The 25,602-nt window shown below is 36.3% G+C and overlaps 1 protein-coding gene across 1 annotated transcript; it reads left to right on the forward strand.

The window, feature by feature from the left end:
- The first annotated feature begins 2,541 nt into the window (after positions 1 to 2,541).
- LOC130656324 (uncharacterized) lies at positions 2,542 to 14,679 on the forward strand. The gene is made up of 17 exons (XM_057459154.1): positions 2,542 to 2,923; positions 3,042 to 3,335; positions 3,523 to 3,823; positions 3,992 to 4,339; positions 5,100 to 5,272; positions 5,691 to 5,852; positions 5,931 to 6,009; positions 6,092 to 6,151; positions 6,242 to 6,342; positions 6,453 to 7,745; positions 7,880 to 8,036; positions 8,193 to 8,431; positions 8,889 to 9,094; positions 9,310 to 9,533; positions 9,648 to 9,840; positions 9,914 to 10,256; positions 10,535 to 14,679. The coding sequence occupies exons 1-17, from the start codon at positions 2,741 to 2,743 to the stop codon at positions 13,964 to 13,966; spliced, it is 7,788 nt and encodes a 2,595-aa protein (XP_057315137.1). The 5' UTR covers positions 2,542 to 2,740; the 3' UTR covers positions 13,967 to 14,679.
- The last annotated feature ends 10,923 nt before the right edge of the window (positions 14,680 to 25,602 follow it).

Below are 25,602 nucleotides of genomic sequence, written 5' to 3' on the forward strand. Positions count from 1 at the left end.
GATGTGTTTTGTGGGAATATATATACTGGGAATCTTTAGTTTAAAGCGAGCATTAGCTAGCTACAGCAGCTAATAGCTAGTCACTTAAATATAAACTGGAGACTTAGCTAGGTATAAAGAACATGGCTACATATATATATATATATATATATATATATATATATATATATATATATATATATATATATATATATATATATATATATATATATATATATATATATATATATATATATATATATATATTCCTAGCTAGCTAGTTGTTGGTGGTGGTTGGCTTTTTATGATGCTAGCTATAAAACATGTCTGGCAACAATAATATAATCGAAACTGAAAATAAAACATGAAAAAACCTTACAGAACCTTGCTATGATTAATTTATAAAACCATGCTCTTCTTCAAATGTTTTTTTAAAGATTTATTTTGAATGAAAGAGTAGAGAATACTCAAAAAGAACAGCCATCTTTTTCGTAAACACAATTTCCGTTTTATGCTGGGAGCTTCATTTAACAGTCCGTATGCTTTGTGAATATCTAATACCGTTTCATATGTAGCGATACCTATATATATATGCTAACATAGAGTTTTTTGGCATAAGGGTATATATATTTATATCGTTATTAGCAGCGGGTTATATATTTACACCTTATGTGCGATTTCTATGAAGTACATCCCTAATCTTTTTAGTTAAATTTTAGCGTACAGCCACGTCATAAGAAAGTAACCCGTGATTTCCGTGTCGTGGACTCACAGTTTTAGTCACGCAAGGGAATTAATATATAAGATTATGTTTGCCAATTTAAGTCGTGTCTGCAAACTTAAATTTTACATTTTAAAATCAAGGACGACATACATTTGCATTCTTTCTCATTTTACCTTATTTACGGCTTGTTTGTAATTTCCCTATAAATCCACCGTAGAGTTCACATTAGATATATAGAATATAAGCACAACAATAGCTATTCAAGGTATTTCGCAATCTTTAATTCAGCAATTTTAAATTTTGCAGTCACAAATTTGTACTTTATATCTTGCACAACTTTGAAGGTTCTATTTGCGAATTCCCCATTTTTTTCTTCCGCAAAAAATCTCTTACCTTGGGTATTTTGAGGCACATTGTTTTTTTGTTTTGTTTTGTTTTGTTTGATTGTTTGTTTGTTTGATTTGTTTTGCAAGTGATTTTAAGGTTGAAAAATTCACGTTTTGGTAGGACTTGAAAAGAAATCCTTCATCCCACAACTTCTAAGCGACGCAGAATAAATTTTCAGTTAAATTTCTTTATAACTTCTTGTTTAGCGAACTTTACCTTTAGCTATAATTTGACACATGTAAAGGGCAGCTTACTTATGAATGTATTTTACAGTTGACAAAAAATATTAATAACATAAAATACTTTTGTGCTTCTTTTGTTTTTCATAGTTATTTTTATTATCTGTTTTTTCACATTCCCAGTTGGGTGCGATAAAAGACCTATGGAATATTACTTTACGAAAGTAAGGCCGTACGCGAAATTGAATCAGTCAAGATATAATCTACCATGAAACTGTTTACAAGTAATACTCTTAAATATTTTAGGAGTAACTATGTTAGCGACAACAATATCTTCAAGTAGTTGCGACATTGCGAATAAAAGCATGACACGAGAACGAAAATGACAGAAATTGTATTTTTTTGAGAAGCAGTTTTACCTTCTGTTGTGAGGGGAGTTTTATGCAATATTAAATGATAACCTATCTCATGTTTCATTATTCGAGCTAACCTTAAAATTACGACACGCTACCGTCACGATAACGGTTAAAACGACGTCATGTCGTGATCAGTACGGTGAAAAGTAACTGGAATAGTGATATTAAACTCAAAGTCCACTATGGCTTAAGTAATCCTTAACCGTGGAATAATAAAATAATCAAAAATAAATTTTGTGCAAAGAAACGAGGCTGGCATAGACTACGTTTTTAGTACTAATTCCTTTCTCCTCTTAAATGTTAGGTGACATATTTGGGCTGCTTCTACATCAGATCTATTTCCCAGTGTAAAATCCGTATAAAGTCCTTAAATCTATTATTATCTAGCGTCGATCTGTGTATGAACTCTAATCCCCACATCTGATCGGTCTTTCTTTTATTTTTTGAATTTTCAGAGATATCCTAAAAGCCAAAAACAGACCTTGAGGACGATATTGAAAAAAAAATCAAAACCATTATTTAGTCGTCTCGTGTGGAAGGGCGTGACTATAAGTAAAAAGCAAAGAGCCATATAATAAACTTTCATCCAAGGATAAATAAAGCAATACAAAAAAGTATTTTCTTCTTAACATAAGATAAAGTCCGTATAATTTCCAGAATTACGTGAAATTTAACTGTCGGCAATTCTTTCCTTTACCGTGGTTGTGATTTTTGGTTGCCGTGGTTGTGATTTTTGGTTGCCGTAGTTGCGATTTTCGCGACGGCCAGGTATAACATATAAATAGACCGTATCAAATAATCCTCAATGGAAAAAACGAGCTAGGGAATGGTCACAGGGGCAATCATTTATCTACAAAAATCCAGACCGGCCCTTCTAAATATAATTTTTTCCACGTGATTTGAAGGAGGGAAGAGTATAAAATAGAGGACAGTGAAAACATGCTTTCACTTTTCCACTTACTGCCATGCATGCGTGCTAACTGCGTTTATGTGTAGGAACACCTTCAAGCTGAAATGATCTAATGCAAATGTTCTAGTAAAAGTCAACCAACATCATGAGTTGTGTATGGTGTGCAGACGAAGGACTTGCAGTCACATTAATTAAAGCGTTATCTGTACCAGACGTAGCTGAAGATATTCTCGGAAAATGTCTTCCAGACTTGTATCATTGCACTGAATGTGTAAATGAATACCATCGTTTAAAAAAAAGATGGGTTACCAGTGAGGAAGGAATTCAGGTATTAAATGCTTGAACATCATAATTCTTTTGCTTTAGGTGTTAGCTAACTAGCTACATTTTTCAATATTAATATATATATCTTATATATATTTAATAAATATAAACTTTATTTTTAGTCTTTACTTGCACTGGACACTTTAAGATTAAAAGACCAATTAAAGAAAACTAGAGAAAGCCAATTAAACTTTACTGAAACAGATGAAATGCTGTTATCCAATGATTCACTTTCATACATGTGGAGACCAGTTGTAGAAATGCTGCGATATCCGTATCTTCTTTTAAACAAAGATAATATGGCATTGTTCCTGGAAGTTCTTCAGTGGGAAATTAAAAATATGGGAAGCAATTTTATCGAGCCATCGGTTAAGTACCCAGGATTGTTTTTGCTGCTTGTCAATTCCATAAATCATGTAAGTGTAGAGACGTACAGATGTCCCTAAGATGTACCAAGCTGTTGAATGGGAACAATAGAGTGCGTTCGTTCTTCTTTATGGCTCCACAGACCCTTGACATAAATTCGTAGCATACAAGAATCCTTTACGAGCATTCCAGTTTCATTATACTAGTCAATATACATATTTCCTTTTTTATACATAGGTACAGAATTGGGCAAAAGATTTGATCACAAGTATGGAAATGATATCAAATGAAACTTACCATATATTCAAACCAGTTCTCAGTTCTTTACTTAGGATTATTTTGACAGTTGCTGATAATGAAGATGTTTTTTTCATCACAGAAACAACTGTTTTACCTGGTCATATTTATGGTTATACAAAAACAACAAATTTGTGGATTGCGTATGCTGTCATGTTTAATTCTCTACAAAACAGAATTTTAAAAATGCTTTTAAGTAAAAACAAAGAGTTTTTCACTAAAATGATGGAGATAATATCAGGTAAAAGCATTGCAGAAGCCTTTAATTTTTGTTCAACCCCAGCTACATGATCCAGGATATTAATGTCCCAAGGATTATTTCAAAAAATAAACCTTTTACAGATCGTAAATGTCCTATGTGTTTGTAATAACATTTACAGTTGTATGAATTATGTGAACTTGATTTTAGAAAATAACGATTATTTCTGGTCAGTGTTAAAAGTTCTTCAGATTTTATTGGATAAGCTTGGTTCTGGGTTTTGGTTAATTACAAACACAGAAACAGAAACGCCAATGCATCTGTATAATCAAATTACATCAAACCAAAATTTTAAAGAATTGAAGGCAAAGTCGTTTATTGTGGATTTTGTTGATGCTAATGATACAGTATCAAAAGATGAACTATGCGATACTACAAATGTATACGAGACATTTGATCAATTATTTATGTGGTTTCTACCCTTACTGAGATCAATAGTTGACTTTGGACAAAATCACGCAATAGATTGTATGCTAGAGTTTCATTTAGAAATACTAGGTGAGTTTGCATAGCCAATAAGAGGGGGGCAACCACTTTTACTCACCCAATTCTGAGTCGTTAATTGCTCCCAATTCCACAAAAAGTTGTCTGGCTGAGCAATATAAATTCATCTCGCATGAAAATTAATGTATCTTTCTAAATGTAAGGATGACTTGCAAATATTTCCTATGTAACAAAGAAAAACAAGCAATTAGACTGGATACCATCACTTGATCACCACTATTACAAATAAAGTTAGAAAGAGAAGCAATTACTAAGAATATTGGATTCAGTAATTTGCAAAAACTGCATTCCTGTTTGCCAATTGCAGTGAGATGCCATAATACCTAGTTATAAATGGCGCTGTAGCATAGTGTTTATAGGAGTTCGGTTGTGATCCCCCCTGACTGGGTGTGATTCCCCCTGACGGTGATTTAATACGGGCAAGTGAAAGTTACCATAGCTCAGAGTTAATCTGGGGGAGATAACGCATGTGGGGCGTTGGATATGCAAGGAGTTCTCTGCAGAGAGGACCTATATGAGTCTGGATAGCTCAAAATGAGCATTAATTAATCTAGAACTCCCTATCAATATCCATCAAGACTTGTGGGGCTAGACATGCTAAATATGGACATCTATCTCTATGAAAGGGATTTGCATTAATAGCAATGTTGTATTTTCTTTATTCAACATTCAATCCATATTAGGCCATTAGGATTTTAGTGCCTATACAACTATATGCCAGTGTGAGATTTAATTTACAGATTTATCTGTTTAGATACTAGCAAGAAAAGAACCATGTTCTATTGGCTGGCAGCAAAAAGCATATTTGGAATTACATCTTTTCTATTGGAGATAAACCAAAACATGCTTTTTTCAAATTATGTAACACAAATTTCTGAAATGCTTGTGGATGTGTGTAAGGTTGGAGAAAATATAAACATTGAAATTGTAAGTGTTTTGGTTTGGTATTATAAGAAATAAATGTATAATAAAAGGCAGGGAAAAAAGAGAATTGTTTGGCCAAATTTTATATATAAAGATGGTGGTCTTTTACTTTTGTTTGGTTGTTATCAGTTGATTTGGCTATGCTTTAATAGTACTAAATTATGATTTAAATGCTGAAACAGAAGTTTGTTATTGTGCAAAATATAAAAACATGTGGACAGAAATAGTACCAGTAAGATAAATTTCATTGAGCGGAAACTTTCCCTAAAATTTTGGCTCAGCTTTTGGAGTCCATCAATCCATTATGTTTCCAGTTTTTTCTACTTTCATATTCTTGTTCGAAATGTACTGCACCCAATTTTCGACTTCCTTTAGGGTAGTATATTTTTTCTAAGAGTTTGTTTTTATTTCTTTATTTCAGCACGATTCAGCTGTTTTACTTATAAAGTCTCTGATTGGCACTCACCAAGCATGTTTGTCACCTGATGTACAGGAAAAGTTTGCATCTAATTTTAATGATATGGTTTCAAAAAGAAGATATGACAAGAATTTGATAAAAAATGCTATTGTTGATATGTTGAAGGTGAATACAAAAAGAATAACTTAGTTAATCTTGGTTTAGCCAAAAACAGTGTTTATTATACTGTACTTCACTTCATAGACACCCATCGAAGTCAAATCGGATCCAATCGATAACAAAAACGACATAATGCAACAGATCAAAATAAGAGAAGCTTTAGGTATATCAAGATAAATTTTAACTGAAATAATGCAGCATAATGCAGCAATATTGTGATTTGGTATGTTTTCTTTAATGTTTAGGTAGTGCAATTGCTCCCATTGTGATTGACGATGATGATGATGATGATGATGTTAATGATGGTGAATATTGCTCATTTTTTTTTATCTTATATTTTGATGGTGCTAAAAACTTTCTATATTTTTCCCTTTTCCCTAAAATTTACGTTTTAGGAAATTTTGAAGGGCAATTATTCTACATTAATTCTGATGAAGAAACTGAAAAGGGCGAAGAAATGGTTGATGACAAATCTAATATTAATTTGCTACCAGCAGTTAGTGTTTTGCTTTGTTTATACTTGCCTATCCATTTAAAAGAAGCTTTAGAAAGTTAGCTTTTAGTTAACAGTATTTTATCAAGAGATCCAAATCACTTATTTCGTAGGAGTTCATTGGTTCCCTTAGCCCTCTGCGAATTAGTGACGATGAGCAAGACACCAGTTTTCAAGAAAAAGTGATTGGAGTTGATTTTTCAGTGTCAACTAGTTTGAAGGAAATGGAAAAAGACAAGAAAAAAGCAGAAATAGAGTCAACTAAAACGACAACAGAAAATATGAAAGTGAATGTAAAAACTGTCAAAAAGTTTAAACTGAAATTAGACAAAAATTTGTTGCATCACCATAAAACAAAACATTTGTTACAAAAAGCTGTTGAAGAAAAAGAAAGTAAGAACATAAATAAAGAAGAGGACATTGGAGTATTCAAAATGAATGAAAATGTAGAACCACCTAAAAAGCAAAGAAAGAGCAGTTTTCCACAGCGTTCCACAAAGCTCAGAAGAGAACTAATTGAAAAAGATTTAACAAATCAAGCAGTTCGAGCTAACGTGGTGTCTTTGCCAGATATGAGAGTTCGAATGCAATACAATCTCGCTTCGTTCCATCAGAGTATCTTAGGCTGGAAGGCGGATTGGTTGATCAAGAATAACAACGAATTTGATATAAAAGCTACATTAGATGCAGTACCATTAAGCTTCGAAACATATGACAGCTATGTTAAAGTATTTTGGCCACTTATGTTACTTGAAACGTGGTCACAATTAAAAAGAGATTGGGAAGATTTGACGCACAAGACTGTGCCCTATGTGATCGACGGTATTGATGAGCGGAAATCGTTGGGAAAGATTTGTCATATTCGTTGTTGTTATTATGAGGAAAATCCTGGGAAATTAAAATATGATGGCTGTCCTTCAGAGGATGATTTGTTGTTTGTTGAGTTCGATAAAAGCGATGACAAACAGCAGGCATTTGCCATTGTTGATAGAATTGAAAAAATTTGGGTTAACAACGCTTCAAAGAGATACGGTTTATATACATTGTCACTTAAATTATCTGCTATTCCGAACTTGCAGAAAAATCAATATGTAAGCGTCACAAAAATAACATCGCTTGTCACTGTGTTCAGACAGTGGAACGCAATCATAGGTTTTCAACGTTCGCTGCTCGCTAAAGATATCTTAAAACCGTTCAGAGAGAAGACTTTCAAGTTAAATGAAACTAAAATTGAAAAAACTTCAAGGTTAAATAAACTTAATCAAAGCCAACTTCAAGCTGTTTCCACAGTGTGCAGGGCTGTTTTAGAAACAGAGTTCCCCATACCAAGAATTGTCATGCTGCAAGGCCCGCCTGGTACTGGAAAATCTTACACGGTGAAAGCGCTAATTACGCATCTTTTACAGGTAACATTCCTAGCTCTTACAGGTAACATACCTAGCTTTTACACGCTTTCAGTTGACCATTCAATCGCATGCAACAAGTTGAAGGCATAGCTTAAGTTGCTTACAGCTATTTTCTAATTTATATATTACTGCAGGAATTTTGGAAGGCTTCTGAAAAGACCCAACCCATAAGGAATAATACTCGAAATAGGATATTGGTTTGTGCGCCGTCCAATGCTGCTGTTGATGAAATTGCGAAAAGATTATATAGCAGTCCCCCATGGAGAGATGATTCAAATAAAACTAAAAATAGTAATGTCACTTTAGATCTGTTTCTTTTATTATTTATATATAGGATTTTTGCGCATAGTAATTTTTGCGACTATACGAAGTTAAAAAAAAGTTCAAAAATCGGTAAGTTGCAAATAGAGGGAAAGCGTATTAATTGCCTGTAAACCGTATATTTAGAAAATGGAAATTGTGGCGATTTTAACTTACTTCGAATTGGACGTCGAAACCAAATTGATTCTGACATCTATCCCGCATCTTTGGAATATTTAGTTCAAAGAAAAATGGATAAGATAAAATCGTCGCATAATAAAGCAACGTTACGAAAAGAAATGGGACAAGTTTCTGCAATGTTGGAAAAAGTGGATGATATTTGTGTCAAGCTCAAAATGTCGATTGATGCTACTACCAAACATGAGGTTTGTAAGTTCAAACTGTAAAACTTTTAGGTAAATTGCGTCCAGGTATTGGCAAGGATGAATTTTCTGGGCAAAGAGTTTCTCAAAGAAAGAATAAGTACATATTTCGCGGGTTAAAAAGTTCTAAAAAATTTAAGGAATCCTGCTTAGCGGCTATGGTTTCAAAGCAAAATTTTCGATATGACATTTACGAAATTACCGTGACAGAAGATTGTGCTACTAAAATTGATTCCACTTGAGAACTAATCGGATCGGATTGGAACAAGAATAATATGAAGTACTTACACCTACAATTAGTACTATGTAGAGGTACATAGATCAAACATAAGAACAAGCAAAAGAAATAAACAAGTGAATGTAATTTTTGGTCATTTTCCCTCTTGTCTCAAATGCATTCGTTTGGTCTCCGCTCCTTTATTTATTATCTGAACATTTTAAGTATGTCACTTACTTTCAGTACATCAACAAGATGGAAGAAAGAACTAAATTGCAACAAAAGTACGATCGTCTAAGCAGAGCACTGGAAAAAGCTTCTTGTAGACTGGACTTACCCGAAGAAGAAAGAAAGTGTGAAATGAACCTTCTGCTTCAAGCCGATGTTATTTGTTGCACGTTGAGTGGTGCAGGCTGCAAAGCAATGAATAGAGCGTTTAAGAACACGTCGTGAGTTTAAATCTGTTTTACGGAGCACGGCTGCACTTTAGGTTGTTGATAAACCGTTGAAATTTTCTTAATCTATTGATGTGTGCTACGTTTAAACTGTCAATTAAATAGGATTCGAACCCACGTATATTAAACTTCTAGGTTTCAATTGACACCTTTAAAACAACTACATAATTTAAACAATTTTACATGTTTGTTACTTAATTCTCGTTTAGGCAAATTCCTTTCAGATGTGTGATAATAGATGAAGCTGGCCAATGCTCAGAACCTGATGCTTTAATACCTTTGCAGTATGGTCCCTCTAAATTAGTTTTAGTTGGCGATCCAGCTCAACTTCCTGCTACGGTGCTTTCACAGAGGGCCTCAAGATATAACTTTGGACAGTCACTGTTTGAACGATTGTTTAATGCTCTGGTGAAGTGTGACAAAATGCACGAAAGTGAGTGATGTTGGGTTAATATTCTTGACAGCTGTAAATTTATTTTTGTTTTGGTTAAAAGTGAAATTAGGATGAACTAAAAAAATGTTTCATCATGTATTTTCTTTATTTCAGATGACAAGCCAGCTATAATGTTGAATGTACAATATAGAATGGCACCGGAGATTTGTTCCTTTCCATCAAGAAGGTTTTATCATAATATGCTTCAACCAGCCAAAGAACTGACTAACGAAAAAGTTTTGTCGCCATTAAAACAATTCGTCATGTTAAATCTGGCGAATAGTCGTGAAAAGAAAAGTGCCTCTGGGTAGGTTGTTCACTATTTTACATTTAACTTTGTAAATAATCACACAACTACATCTAACGGTTATCCGTTTTAGAGCGATCCACAATCCTTGTGAGAGAGACTACATTATTGCAATTTGTCAATCTATACTGAAAGCAAACTTTACAAAGTCGCACGCTGTTGCAGTCATTACACCTTATCGGCAGCAAGTTATTTTCTTGAAAAACGAATTTAAGAAACACAATCTTGACAATGTTACAGTGAACACGATTGATGGTTATCAAGGCCAAGAAAGAGATGTTGTTATTCTATCTTGTGTTCGAGGACCAAATGAACGTAACACGATTGGATTTCTAAAACATCCACAACGTATGAATGTTGCATTAACGAGAGCTAAACACAGTTTGATAGTATTAGCTCACTGTGACTCGTTAGAGGTATTGATTTTTATAGTACTAAATTTCTTGCTGATTTCTTAAAATTAAATACCCGTAAAATATTTTCAAGAAGTTTAAGATACGACAAAATGTTAATACGTCAAATTTTAATACTTTAAAACCCAAAGAAACATTGAAAGTGTACTTGTGAGAAATCTTCTTTTCTTTCAAAAATCTTGTGTTCGAGAACAGAAGTGCTTGGAACATGGGTTGTTAATCAAAATTTCGCGATTGGCAGTTTTCCGACATGAGTTTGATAAATTTTTTTTGTGATTTAGGTAGACGAAGATTGGAAAGCTTTAGTTGATGATGCGAGAAGTAGAAAGCTTTTATTTAACATCGAAAGAGAAGAGGAAGCTGTAAATTGTATATTCTCCGAAAAACAGAAACATTTCGACAGAGAAACAAGTGATAATGACAATAAACGGGGCAGCGACATAACTCAAAACGCAGTAAAAACCAGTGGTGTAAATTGTAAAATTTTGCCACCGCTTTCCATTAATTCAATAACAGAAAGCAAAATGAAGGAAGAGAAAAGCATTAACAAGGTAGGTGCTGCATTACTTACTGATTTTGCTGTACTTGAATCAAGTACTAGCGATCAGAAGAAGAAGCAATCTGCATCAGCAGTTTCTGAGAAAGTTTTAACTTCACAAACTGTAACAGAATCTGTTAAGAAAACATCAAGTCAGTCTGAAATAGAAGTGAATAGAAACTGCAGTAAAAATAAAAAACAAAAGTGTAATACAGCTATGGATCGTAGCAAAGTTATGTTGGAAGAAAATAAACGAAATATTAGTAAAATGGAACAAAGTTGTAATAAAGAAGAAATGATTACAAAAAAAACTAAAAAGCAAGAAGATTCAGAAATACAAAGGGGTGAATCACAAATTCAAATTGCCACTACAGAAAGCGCAGTGAAGAAAGAGAAGTGTAACAAAGCGCATGAAGATAAAATAAGTCAACCAAATAAACCAAAGAAAAGAAAAAGAAGCAATTCAGACGAAAGAGGCACTAAAGTTGCAGCTAAGGAAAATGGCAACGATCAAACGAAGCAGCAACAGCTGGAGAAGATACAGGTACCACTTAGCATTAAATTGCTGCAAAGGGAACTGGCTGCTGCCAAACATCCCCTGTACGAAGAAAAGTTAAGATCTGTCATTTCCGGGTTGCAACATTTGGTGAAGTTGAAGCACAACGATAATTTGACGGCATCCCCAGCACATAAAACGGTTCCAGATACTGCCACGACGCAACTTATGTCTAAAACAGTAAAGGCGGAAGACGCGCCTAAAACTCCTCTCACTGTTCTATCTCCATGCTCGGCAATCTCCAATGAATCTGGTTGCCCTCGTGGTGACGGTAGCCAAAAAAAGATTTTTACGGTGAAGTTACCGCATCGCCATCATGACGGATTTAAATGCGTTGAACGATGCAGGAGATCAGAAAGTATAGACACGCCAACTGTTTGCTCTCCGTCTTCAATATCGAGTGATTCAAGTGATCATATTCGATTTCCCGAAACACATCCTTATGAAGACGGAACAAAATCCGCACAGTTAAAAAACCGACGCGACGTGCCATCGTCGGCGTATTTTAAATTTCCTCATCGTCATCACGATGGCACGTACTGTGAACATGAGTGTAAACGAGTGGTTGAACGTGAAAGAAAAAAAAAACTTTTAAATGCTCAAAGCCAAAGTCAGAACCAAAGCTGTATAACTATTACAAAACCGTGGAGATTAGAAAAGTTGATTATCCAGCAAAATTCATATAAAAACGTGCTTATACCATCCAATGATCCTCGCATAGCGTACTTGAGTAAGTCTACTTCAGCTATTGCGCAAACGAAATCAAGTATAGTTGTTAAAGGACAAAGTGCAGAAACAACATCGCCTCCTTTACCACTCTCTGCAGCTGAGGAGGCATTGCCTCCAGAACCAGAAGATCCTATTGAGAAGCCATTTCCAGATCAAAGACCTCCTCTGAACGTAGATCCTAAAACACAAGACCCACGCTTACGCAAAAATTATATAGTCAGAAACCCTGAGGAACCAATGGAACTAAGTCCAGTCTTAAATACACCAATTGCAGTAAACATCCCAACGAAGGATAATGTTTCGGGTCCAAGCTCTCCGAATTGTTTCTCAAACGAACGGGCACTATTTGACTCGCTAATCCACACTATACGAAAACAGGTTGGTTTAGGTGAGTCACAAGAAGTCATTGATGCGATTTACACGCAAGGTTTATTGCAGGGTTTGGTAGACGGGCAGAAAGTGAGTGGCATGAATTCCGAAGCAGATTTAAATTCTGTACTAAGTTTACTGAAGCTGCAAATTCTTAATACAACCGCTCAATCCAGCCAAGCAGTTATTAAAGCACGAAGTATAGGATTTGAGCAAGTGAAATCATTTCAAGCAACTCAACCCGTACAGAATACAATACCTAACCCAAGCTGTGAAAGTTTAGTGCAACCATGCGCAAATATGATTGACGAAGCAAAAAAATCCAATGGTAAAGATATATACTGTGACCAACCATTTTATCGCCCCGAGAAAGTCTCCATTCAGCAGCAACATTCGTATTGGGACAGTTACGAGCCAATTAGACCTGCTTTCTCTTTTGAAGATATGGATAACAGCGGTAATCTTTACTTTAATGCCGAGCCTCATATCGCCACCGACGAGACAACGGAAAGAACGAGAACTGAATATTCTCCTCGATGTAACGATAATTACAAACACTTTAAAAATTTACCGAGTGTACCAAAAGGCGTCGTGAACAAGAAAGGACTACCACAAGGAGTGACTACCATAATTGACCAAATGGAAGGAAATTTTAGAGGTCGCGATCATCGTAATCGACGTTTTAATAGAACTAGTAAACGAACTGGTCCGATAGGTGTCGGTTTCCTAACGTCTAACATTTCAAAAAGGGACGTGAAAAATCAAGGTACCTACGGCCAGCGCACGGATCAGGATGGATACTCCAATGAAAACCGCTTGGCTGATCCATCCATTTATCAAGATCGACATGATGTTCAACGAGGTTTTTCTAATACATCAAGACGTAAAAGACCTATGACGAAAAGACGTGGTATTGATGCTGCTAAAAACGACTCGCGCGAATCGTTTCCTCATGAAAAGCGTAGAAGGAGGTATTTTAGCGCATCTCCTCCCAGAACATCAAGAGATAAAGGTAATGGAAACAAAAAAGATTATGCGCGTAGACATAATCATAAAAAGAACTCATCATCAGATTCTAATCGTACCTCCTCCCGTGAAAAAGAGCCAGAAAACAAGCTCATGTTAAAACACGAGCTTGCGAACAAAACACCATTGAAGGACGAACCTATGGACGGTACTCAAATTGTTTCCACGATATCAGTTTTAAACCCAGAACTTCCCAGACAACGGAAAGTAAAACAAAGTAGTTGCTCTGATGAAAGTAGAGAGGAAGGTTTGGTCGTTGTTATAACATCATCGGATAGTGACAACGATGGTAAAATCAGGACGCTTGGTAGACTGCCGAAGCAAAACAAAGCGAAAACTGATCTTTCTTCACCTCTTCCAACAGTGAAACGACAAGTAAAGTTGGTTAAAACAAGCAAGGAAAACATTTGGTCAAAATCCAAAAGTGACATTCAAATAACTGTCCCCATTACTTCCTTCTGTGACAAGAATTTGGATGGGCAAGGCAGAACGTAGTGACTCGCTTCACCTTGACAAGAACCGGTGCTTGTTTTTTTTCTTTCGTGTTTTTTAAACTTTCACTCGTGCTTGCTCTAAACACATTTATTTATATTGTATATATATTTTTATAACAAAAAAGTATCAAGATAAAATGTATGACATTTTGAAGATTTATTGACGTCAAAAGTTCCCCTTTTTGAGAATATATTTATGTCTATACATCTATGAAGTTCCAATCATCTACCCTTCTCCTGTGTAAAAAATATAGTTGGCAATATTTCATAATTCCACTGAAATTCGATGTATTGCATTCCGATTTCCCTCCTTTCCATTCCGATTTACCACTTTGCATTCCAAATTACCCCTTTGCATTCCAAATTAACCCGTTGCATTCTGATTTTTCCTCGCAATTAGTAGCATGTTGAGATTGGCATTTTTAAATTTCATTAGTGTAAGAGAAAAGCTTTTTAAATTTTGTAATGCAAGATTTGATAGTTCGTGTAGGATGTTTTATGTGTTAATGTTGTGGTTTGAATGTTGTAGCTTTGATTATTTGTGTATTTTTGCAAATCTGGAAAGAAAACGTATTACAAGTTGCTACTGAAGAAACTGACTAGTTTTTAACTTAAAATTGAAATTCAGTTGTTTTTGTTAAATATTTCTTCTTATTGTTATTATTTTGTATATATCACAGCAAAGCTTTTTTAAATATGTTATAACATCGCCAACTTTATATTTATTTATTATTTACCTTTCTACTCTACTAATTACAACAATCCCGTCGGCTCTAATTAACGCTCCGAGGCACTTGAAAATCTTCAAACGAAGTGGCGCCTTGTTATATGGAGTGCGAATTGATATTTATAGACAGTACCATGCTTAATTTGAACAGTCCACATACCTAATCAGATAAAAATATTTGTCGCCCTGAGAAGTTTTCGTCAAGGTCTTTTGTTCTTTTTCAAAAAATTTTGTTGACCTATGTTCATTATCCATTCATTTAAAGTAAAATTTGGGTTAGACAAAATACTAGGGGCTAGGCGGATCAAAACTCTTCATGTGATAATAACTTAACTGTTGTTATATCGTCACTGTAGGAGCTGTTTGGACAATACACTGTTTGCTTTATTTGAAATAAACAACTGTACTTTGCACGGTTGCCCTAAAGTCTAATTTTTGTTAATGCACGCTCCGATATTTCCACCTCGTATTTTTCAATTCTCTAAAAAGAATCAAAGTTGTCAAAATGATTTAAATTCCCCTCTTACGTTGAATTACCATTTAGCTTTCAGTTTTCAATTTATGAGTTACCCCAAGTACGTCAAACACATGCAGTGTAAAATGAGTTAAATGCGACATACACATGAGTGTAAACAGAGTTGAGTGCGACTTACACACGAGTGCAAACAGAAGTAGGTGCGACAAATACAAAAGTGTAAACAAAGGTAAGTGTGATAAACGCATAAAGTGTAAACACAGATACGACATACACATGCAGTGTAAACAGAGTTAAGTGCGACAAACACAATGTGTACATAAAGTGTGAACAAAGTTAAGTGCGATAAACACATGAAGTGTAAACAGAGTTTACGTCAACCACATGAAGTATAAATAGAGTTTACGTCAACGACATGTCTACAAAAACTTAAGTACAACAAACACATGAAGTGTTAAAAAGTTTTAATTTTAATTGACTAAAGCTATCTGACATGTGAAAATCTCCAGCAAGAACACCTAGAAAATGCAAACAATGTCCTCTAAGAATCATGGATGTACCTGACCATTTGATAGCTCAGGATATGTGCGGGTTTGCTGTTATGGAAGACCCTATGTTGCTCGAGTATCTCCCTGACCATCTGAAGACCCAGTTAATGTGTATCTTCACTGTTAAATGAAACCCTATGATGCCCGAGTATGTGCTAGACTGATTTAAAACCCAAGCTATGTGCCTTCGGGCTGCAGGGATCAACCATTGATTGGTCGGTGATGTCCCCGACTATCTGGGAACTTAAGAGATGTGCAACGAGGTTATTGAGCAGGATTCCTGCCTCCTTCAGTATTTTCCTTATAAATTTAAGACCAAGAACCTGTGTGATTTTGCTTTAGCAAGGATTCGGACATGTTTCAGTATAACCCCGACCACGTTCCCAGGGTCTTGTGGCCCCTGAGCCGTTAGTACGGAGTATCCGCTGTCAACTTTATTAATAAGGCAGAATGCCCTGGTTGACCTTAGATACTTTCAAAGTTGAATGAGCGTAATTATCGGTGGTCTAAACACTGGGTTAATGAGTATGGGGTTCGTAAGACGCAGAAAGCTCAAATAAAAGTCCAGCTAGCACCAATTACATGGCATCCCGATAAGGTCATCGATTAAAGTATCTCGAAAAGCTGTGGTGATAGAATAACGTGATGTTCCATTTTTGCAACTACTGTGAACGCCTCCTAGATTCTATCGATTGATCCGCGTGTGTTCGATAAATTGCTATTTCGGACCTGCTAACACGCACGCAACTGATATATTGAAGATTACGAAGGGACTGAGTAAACATTCCATGGGCTTGCTGATCCATAGTGAACAATGAAAGAAAAAAGTGTAATATCCAGTTCGTTGATGTTAGTTGAGCTTTAGAAATTATAAAAAAAGATGTCTATTAAATTCTGAAATGAAACCGTAACAATAAGTAACTACAGTGATGTCATTGAACACAATACTGACAATGTGAACATCGACAACTTAGTGCTACGTGAAACCCTACATGAGATTTATAAAGAAGCTTAGTAAAATATCGAAGCGTGTAGTGAATGACGAAGACCTTCCAGTCGATTTTCCTGGTTTTGTGGGGCTGTGCCCATAACTCCACAAAATTTACGTTTTTTTTCACCATTAAGGCATGTACTCGAGAAAGTTCTCTAAATAGTATTTGCACATTATCCAGCACTTTTTCTTACCTTCCTGTCTTCCTTTCGGCATTCGTTTTTCACATTCTTTATTATTGAGATGGTTTACGATTTGCTTGACTCTCTGTCTAATCTGTTCCTCAGATCAAATTTGTAGTCACATAACACTATTCTTTATAGCCTTAGAAATGAGGTCCACTATGAAGTTTATTTTTGCGAGTAATCTGATACTTAAATGTTTATCTGCCCATAGCCTTAGTCTTCTAGAGGCTTTCTTCAACTCTGCTTGATCAAGACTTTTTGCTAGTGCAACATTTAGCAGAGCACACCAAGTTGTGTTCCTAGACCTGTTGCGACAATTCCGCACCCACCGGCAATGATGGTTACGACAAGTAACCAATGATTGCTCTACTTGACAGCTGTCTTTCTTAACTTTTTTGCGAGCCCATCACGTTCCTTATTCTCCTTACGGGGGTCCGTTTGAACTCTTTAAACTAGTCTGTATACCTGACTATCTTCCTCCGATGCACTCTTTGGTACTGTTTGATATACCAAGTGGATAAATTTTGGCGATTATTAAATTTGGCTAATTTGGCAAATTTTGGCAAATTTCGGCACTGCCCAAGATAGTCAACGAAAACAGTAGGTTAAGATATATCATCTATCCGTAGTTGTTTACTCATTACTACTTTTCATTTGGTGAAGAAACATGAACATTTACTCGTGTAAGGGTGGAGTATGTGAAGTATGCACCAAATCATGGTAGCTATCTAAAAAGATACAAGGCTACTGATCTAATCATTCAGCGGATCAGAAACGTATGTATTCCAGATTAATTTCAGGAATATGTACTACGGTTTTCATAGAGGTAGTGCATCGCTAGTCAGTACATCCACCCGCTTAGCCTCTGGTCTACACAACTGAACTTTGAGCTGCACTGTGCGACAACGGTATGCGGAATCTCCATGTAACACCTGGTAGCGCAGTCTGCGACTGTGATAGTGACCAGCGACATACTTCGGGCTGTGTATACTTTTCACATCTACTTCCAGATCCGTCGTCCTTTATCACAACTCAATCCATTACTACCTAGCTCGGAACGATTTTTACGCCTTATCAATCCCTTCAATGAGCGGAACCACAACATCTAGGCTGTCTTTACTAGTTCGCAGTCCCGTCGAGCAGAACATCCGGGCGCACAGCCTAGCTAACTTTACGATGGTTCTTGGTCGGAATGGATTTTAGAAACAAGTCAGGGACTTACTCGCATGGGCATTAAAAGGTTGTTGCATAGTGGTAGATTTTACACCTACTTGATCCTTCAGAATCAGACAAATGCAAGATCTGGCACCCAACTGTTTGCGAACAAAGCCTTTTCACCGCTGACTTTTCCTCCTCCTTCACCTTTTGTAAAACCTCTCTCAGTCACTGCCAGATGGTTGAGATCAACATCCAAAAGGCTGTAACAATTGACGCAATGGCTAACCCCTGCTCCTGTAATCGAATCTTAAGCCTTTCAGTAAGGGTTTTATCACCTTCCACCACCTTGATTAGCGTCTCTTTAACGGCTGTGAGTTGGCTGTGTGTTCGGTTTAATAACAATCCATGTGCCATCAGTGCTGCTTTGCGTTCATCGGCCTTGGCGATGTTTCGTTCTAAATTTCTTGCTGCTCGGAAGGCTGACTCTTTTCTGCCTCTAGTGTCCTTACCTTCTCTTCAACCTCCCAATCTTACTATTGTACAAGATCATATTGCCCTTTATGTGTATAAAGTTACCGCGCAGGGTTTGGTAGTTGGATGTTTGAGCCCTCTTGTTCTCGCTCTGTAAAGGCTTTGTTGAAGGAAGTCTCTGAGGGAAGGTTCTCCGTGTCATCACTTTCTTTAGAAGCGGAATAATTTTTATCAATCAGCACTGTCCTGAAATCCTTGAGTTTGTCTCTGTACTATAGCTTTAACCTTACTCGGAGTAGAGTAGTCTGTGAATCTTATGATCTGTGGGTATCTTTGTGGTACTAATTGATCGCAGTTCACTAGTCCTTTAGGCAATGTCTACACCCTCATAGAGAAACTGGTTCCCTCGCAGCTAAAAGTCGTCATAGTGCTTTGCATTTAGGAGCTCCAGCCTTTCCTCGATATGTAGGTAGTCGATCTTTAACCTCCTTAGTGTCTTCCGAGGGGTGGTTCCTTACTACATACTCCCGAGTACGCTGTTTTTCTGGAGTTCTATTAGAGCTGGTATCAGGCCTACTGAACTCCTCATCTGGCTGCTCTATATGTGGTGTTCTCTCTTCTGATGTGAAGTCACCAGGCTCATAAGCTGCATTAATTGGCATTTTTTGTATCGTTTTCACCCCCTATAATAAACGTGAGCAATAATATATTCGAAAAAACCATAATCACGAACCATGATCTCCTTATTAGGAGATAAAGACTATAATGGTAATAAAAATAGGAGACAACAGGTCAGGGTGAGTCCCGTCCCCTTTACCATTAACCAGATGAAGACTTGTACGCACGTAGACGTCATACCTTCTGCCAGTCTCACGCTCCTTTTTAAACATTAAGCTGACAGACACTAACACCAAGCGTACCATTGTGAAAAACATTGGTAAGGCGTTTGTAAAGACTCTGTAGATAACACTCAATGATAACGAGGTGAATGGAATGGTCGATTACAACATCATAGCCACATACTGGTACTGCTAAACCCGCTGACGCTACCTATAAGATCACTAACATAGCATTGGATATAAGGTGAACTATGATGGTCTTGCGAATGCAATGGTATCAAGGATATTAGGTTGGCCCTTTTTTTCGAGAGGGTACTCAGAAGCAAAGTCGTCACTATGAAGATGGAAGATACATCTTATAACCTGAGGATTGGCACCCCCTACAAGAGTCTCAAGGGCGTTCTACTTCTGTTAATTGACCCTGCAAAGCACAAGCCAACTCAAGTTCAAGCAATTGCTACTATAACCCTCATATTTAGAAAATTGCTATACTGTTGAAGGTGAGCACATCGAGCTATACACGCACGTGTTGTTTTCTAAAGATCACTATAAGCAGATACGACGGTTCTTTGGCAGCAATGAATCAAAGGTGAACATTCTGAGTGTGAAAGCACCCTTAACAATATTTGAAGGAAACTTCAAAAATTCAACGACCGGGTCACTGCAAATCACCAAGAAGGCAGACGATACGGAATACTAGCTGTTGTGTTTACCTGTTGTCCGACGCTTTACTCAACATTTTAGACGGCAGATTTCACAGTATCGAATACTAAACCCTGGTTCCCGCGATCCACATAGCTTACTGTGCGAAGCGTCCTCCAGTAAAGAGAAATTCTACAGCTAGATTTTGTAAAACAGCCTCATACGGCGATCTTTACCGGACAGACAAGTTGGGAGTAAGCAGAGAGCCTACTAGATTTGCTGAGGAACGAATTCAGACAACACTTTGACGATATTGTAATTTTCTGCCTCACCCTACGCCGGAGCACTAAAAAGGACGACTACGTTTTTCCGGTGGACTATTGCTATTGACGTAGTATTATACCACTCTTCCCAAGAACCTGCGAAGACAGAAAAAGCAGCTCCTCCTCTGGTACCCTCAGGAGAAGCAGGACATAAAGCTTTTCGATGAAGAGACGAACATAATCAATGACTGGGAGAAGATCAAGACCCAACTAAGGAAGTCGAAACATTATTGACTTTACATAAGGCTCGAGCATCCATGAAGCTATAAAGTGCTACGCTAGCGCTAAACAATAAACCGTGATAAGAGAATTTATTTGTTTGGGTTGCTCGTGGAGATAACTGATCGACGGTAAAGGAGGGGTGATTTACGAACCGTACATAAGCTATAATTCCTCTCTAGGGTTTGTGCATGATGTAATCACCAAGAAACTGTCCTCATCATGGACGACAACACATTGCCACAACGCCAGCTTGGTCTATGAGGCTTGTCAAGAGGCGCATAAAACTGGTGGTCTGCATTCTTGTAGAGTGTGCTGACAAGGCGTGTTCTTTGCGCCAGGCCTTGGACCGTCAAGTAGCTTGTAGGAGGTGGCAATGTTCGACTCTGCCAAATGAATCGCCACCTGCATAACGTAAGAGTACTACACCATTTAAGTAAAGTCTGAGAACTTACTTACAAAATAAGTGTGCGCTTAGCTAGCCCTGTGCTAGCATCGCGAGGTTGTCTTCCACCGATTTTGGACAGCTCGGTAATAAAAGCTTCAGCATCTATGCAGGCTCTGTTACTTGTGCTTCGTGTTGGTCCATCATAGACTCGAGCTTCCTTATCATGTCTTCCACGTTAGCCTTATATTGACACATGCTAATCTTTTGTATAGCCTCTTTGATGGTGGGCTTTGGTTTATGTCTTATCAACTTTGGCTTCGGTATATACCAAGGTTAAACCGTACTCTACAATATGTATCAGTGGACCCAATTGTTGATCATTTAGAGTTAGGTAAGTTTGAAACTTCCATATTAAAGATGTTATTAAAGATGTGTATGCTTCGTTGTTGCTGATGTATGGAGATTTTGGATATAATCGGAAAGCTTAGGTACAAGCAACAAAACAACTTCTCTCAGGTAAGTATGAGATGCAATTAGATGACGCTACAACTGGGTTGGAAGAGGTGGTTAGATCTGAGTACCTTCACCAAAACACTGTTTTACCGACAGAACCCAGTCTTTATTGCTTCCTCACAAGAAAGAAAGCAGACCCACGGATATCAAATATTCAAGATTGGGTATTTAAAAGTGTACTACCGACGGAGGTGCTCTTTTATAGTTTTGTCTCACATATTTTTCCAGATAATCCTTCAAGCATATATCGTTTTTCCAGGACATCGTCACTTCTTATCGTTTATTATTATACTCACATATAAAAATATCCATAGTAGAGGCAGAGTGTACAGTTAGCTAGCTAACTTGACGTTATTTTATTTCATGAAGGAAGAAAAAAGGGGGTCAACATATAGAATATGCTTACTATTTTCAGTAAAAACAACACAATAAAAAATTACTACTCCCCCCCCCCCCCCCTACCCAGTGTTTATTTATTCTTATTTATACCACGAGGTCAGCTGGTGTGAAAAACCGAAACCACGAGGACAGCTGGAAATGGTCATGAAAAAAAATTGCTATTGTGAAAAATTTGACGGTAGCGAAAAAAATCATTTCAAATTTTGTTTTTACTTTGAAATCAAATTTGACGGTACCGAAAAAAATTGTGACACTAATCAGCCACGATATTGCCTGACAAATGTCATCAGTTGCGTTATAGAATATATTTCACTTTACATTTTTCCTTCTCTAATTCATTTTATGCGTTGACACTCCTCGGCCACCATAGAGGGGGGTGGGGTTGTTGAAGAAATTGTACTCAAAAGCTCAATGCAGAAAAAATCGAAAGGCATACAGTGGGTGGAAGAAGAATATGGTAAAAATCAACGACTAGAAAAAACGGCAGAGTAAAGAAAATTTTAAAAAGTGAGAATTTAACAAAAGAGGAAAGTAATATACAGTAGACGTCCGTTAATTCGAACACACAAAGGACTAAATTATTTGTTCGAATTAACGAATGTTCGGATTATCAGAAGTTCAGAAAAACAAGAATTTTAATAAACGTTTAAAGGTTTTATGCTAATATAACTTTATTACAACTTTACTACAACTTTTTATAAAAATCTTTTAACGTTGTTTGCTTGGCGATGGGCAAGGCCTCCAAATTCAATGTAAACTTCATTTTATTGGAAATGCCTATTTAATTGATAAATTGAAAGAAATTTTGCCACTATGAATAAAAATGATAACTTTTTTTTTTTATTTTTTCCATAAAATTTTGTTTGTCGATACACAAAATTTCAAATTAACGAGCATAATACACAGCCTTGGGACTAAAAAATTGTTCGAATTAGCGAAATGTTTGAACTAGCGAAGTTCGAATTAAGCAAGACTTTATTAAACCAAACTCAAGGGACTTGGAAATTTGTTCGAAATAACGGAAACTTCGAATTAAGCGGCATTCGAATTTAACGGACGTCTACTGTAGTCTGCAATTTCTCAAGTCAAGAATTAACCATGGGAAAAATTTAAGTCGCGCAACCGTAGGTCGTTTACCGGTGTTTTTACTTCTCGCCTGGCCAATCATTTACCAACCCGTTGTTGTCTTGTGCAAGGTTTTTACAATGTCTTATTATTTTGAACTATATTCTCTTCGATATAATGCAATTAAACCGGTAAAAGTAGTCTTTATTACACCAATACTACATATTAGTAAAAAAACATTTTTTTAGTATTTGTGAGCTTGTAGAATACGTATTTAATCCTATTTAAAAACTAATTTTCATAAGACAGTGGAAACCAGCCTTAACGGCTGGACTTGATCATTCGATCTTTATTTTCTCCGAAGCATCGAGAGAAATCGAAAACAAACAAAATGGCGTCTTTTAAAATTGGCCGATATCTAGAAAATATATTTGACACTAACCCACCAACACTCTTTGTTAATATGTTATATTTGTTCAACTATTTATTTGCTGTGCAATATTTATTCATTCTTTTAGTTAGTTATTTATTTACTATATAACGTAGCTTTTATTTCTTCTATACCTGAAAATCAAGATAGCTAACTAGCTAGAATTAATGCTTTTTATTTAAATATTTACACGTGGGCCAAGAGAAAGAGCATCTAAGAAATTAAAAATTTAGAAAAAATCCTGTAGAATATTGTCTGCTGCTAGAGAAATTGTCAACGGTTAGCTAACTAAGCAGGGTGACACTAGGAAGATTAAGCTAGCTATAGTTTGTGCGTTTTTTCCTGTAAGTAAAAAATAAAATATAAACAACCGACTATTATTTTTACTAAATCGACTGAAAGTCTTGCTGTATAACAGTTTAGCTGGCGTAATTTTGAACATTTATAATAATCATAACGAAGAAGGGTGTTACAACAATAATAATCTGTTTTGTTTTTCACCTGTATTAAAACTATTTTAGCAAAAGTATGGCTAATTTTTGTTATAAACAGCTAGGGAAATACTCTGTACAGCTTAATTTGGATGTCAGCCTAATTAGGATGTTTGATACAGTCTAATTAGGAGCTTAACAGCTTAGTTAAGATGTACAAAACTTTGATTGTCAAAAACACACATTTAACTGAATTTTACCATCTATTTAACTGAGTAAATCCAACATTTACGCGCACATAAGCATCTCCAATACCTTAGTGTTTTCGTAGCACCCTGGAGATCCTCTAAATTTGAAGTTTTAAAAAAAGCTGATTAAATAGGCTGTATCACGTGACGTGGCATACTAACTAGGATGCAGTACAGCTTAAATAAACTATTGGGGTACAATGAACTATTGTTTCTATTCCATATCTTTTGAACCTGGGGTGCTGGAAATACCATTATTTTTTTATAATGTAGTGGTCAAACTGATAATGAAAGAGCTGCAGTGGTGATTCTGCTAAAAATTACATTTTTCGAGAAATCGAGGAAAAACCTTTTTCTACTTCCTAATTTAGATGCATGTCGCCTAATTAACCTGTATCATACAGCTTATTTAGGAGATCTCCAAATTAAGCTATACAGCTTAATTAAGAGGATTTCCTTGACTGATAAATCACATAAAATTTAAACATTACTTTTAACCACGTAACTATTTTTGTGATTACGAAATTAGTGTATTTCGGTCTTCGAATTTCAGATATATTTGCTTCTGCAAATAATTGCCGAAGTAACTTCTCCATTTTTCAAAATCACTTCAGCAGTCCTTTGGCAGAAAAAATGCCAAAGACAATGGTCAAAAGCACTGAAAACCTTCGGCAATTGCCTCGGCAGACTTAGGCACCAGTTCACACTTTCGCTCTGGTAATTTAGAAGATCGAAAGTGATGAGAAGACTCTAGGAATTGTCTGTTGTGGGATATGTGAGGGTACATAAGTTGTTGATATATCTAGGAAGCAGTGGTGTGATATTGATCTGAGCATAGGTATAAATGAGATATCATGAATCATGTTGGTTTTGTTGGTGAATACAAGGTCAAGTGTGTTTCCAGCTATGTGTGTAGGTTTGCGGTTGATTTGGGTGAGACTGAGTTCAAGTAGTAGGTTGTTTGTGATGGTGATCATTTCTTTTTCACCTCTGCTACTATTTTGGTTTGGGGTGCAATCGGGCCAGTTGGTGTGAGGTAGGTTGAAGTCACCCATTATGAATATGTCTGGAGATAGGGAGATGTTCAGTATTTGATGTAGCTCATTTATTGCTTGTAAGTAGTTTTCTGATGTTGATCTGTTGTTTTGGTGGTCATCTGGTTGGCGGTATATAGTAGCTAGGGCTAAGTTCTCATGCTCTGAGAAGATGACGATGATCTGTATTGCATTGTCTCAGTAGTTTAGGACTGGTTTGAAGGTGGCTGCTAGGTCATTTCGAACATACATGGCTACACTACCTGATTACCGTCCATGTTGGGATGTCTTTCTACGAGTGCTATCTGTTCGAAAGATTTTGTAACCGTTTATGTGTAGTTTGGCATCTGTATGGTTGAGTAAGCAGGTTTCTGTAAGACCAATAAAGAGTTGCTTCTTGGTATGAATTATGTCAGAGATATATGAAACTTTAGATTGAACAGTTTTTAGTTTCAGTCCTTGTATGTTAATATATGAGAAGGAGTTCAGTACCTCTTTGGGATCTGGTTGTTTGTTATTTGTTGATGTGGAAGTGATATGAGGTGGGTTAG

This window comes from Hydractinia symbiolongicarpus, chromosome 9, assembly GCF_029227915.1.
Source record: "Hydractinia symbiolongicarpus strain clone_291-10 chromosome 9, HSymV2.1, whole genome shotgun sequence".
Lineage (NCBI taxonomy): Eukaryota > Metazoa > Cnidaria > Hydrozoa > Anthoathecata > Hydractiniidae > Hydractinia > Hydractinia symbiolongicarpus.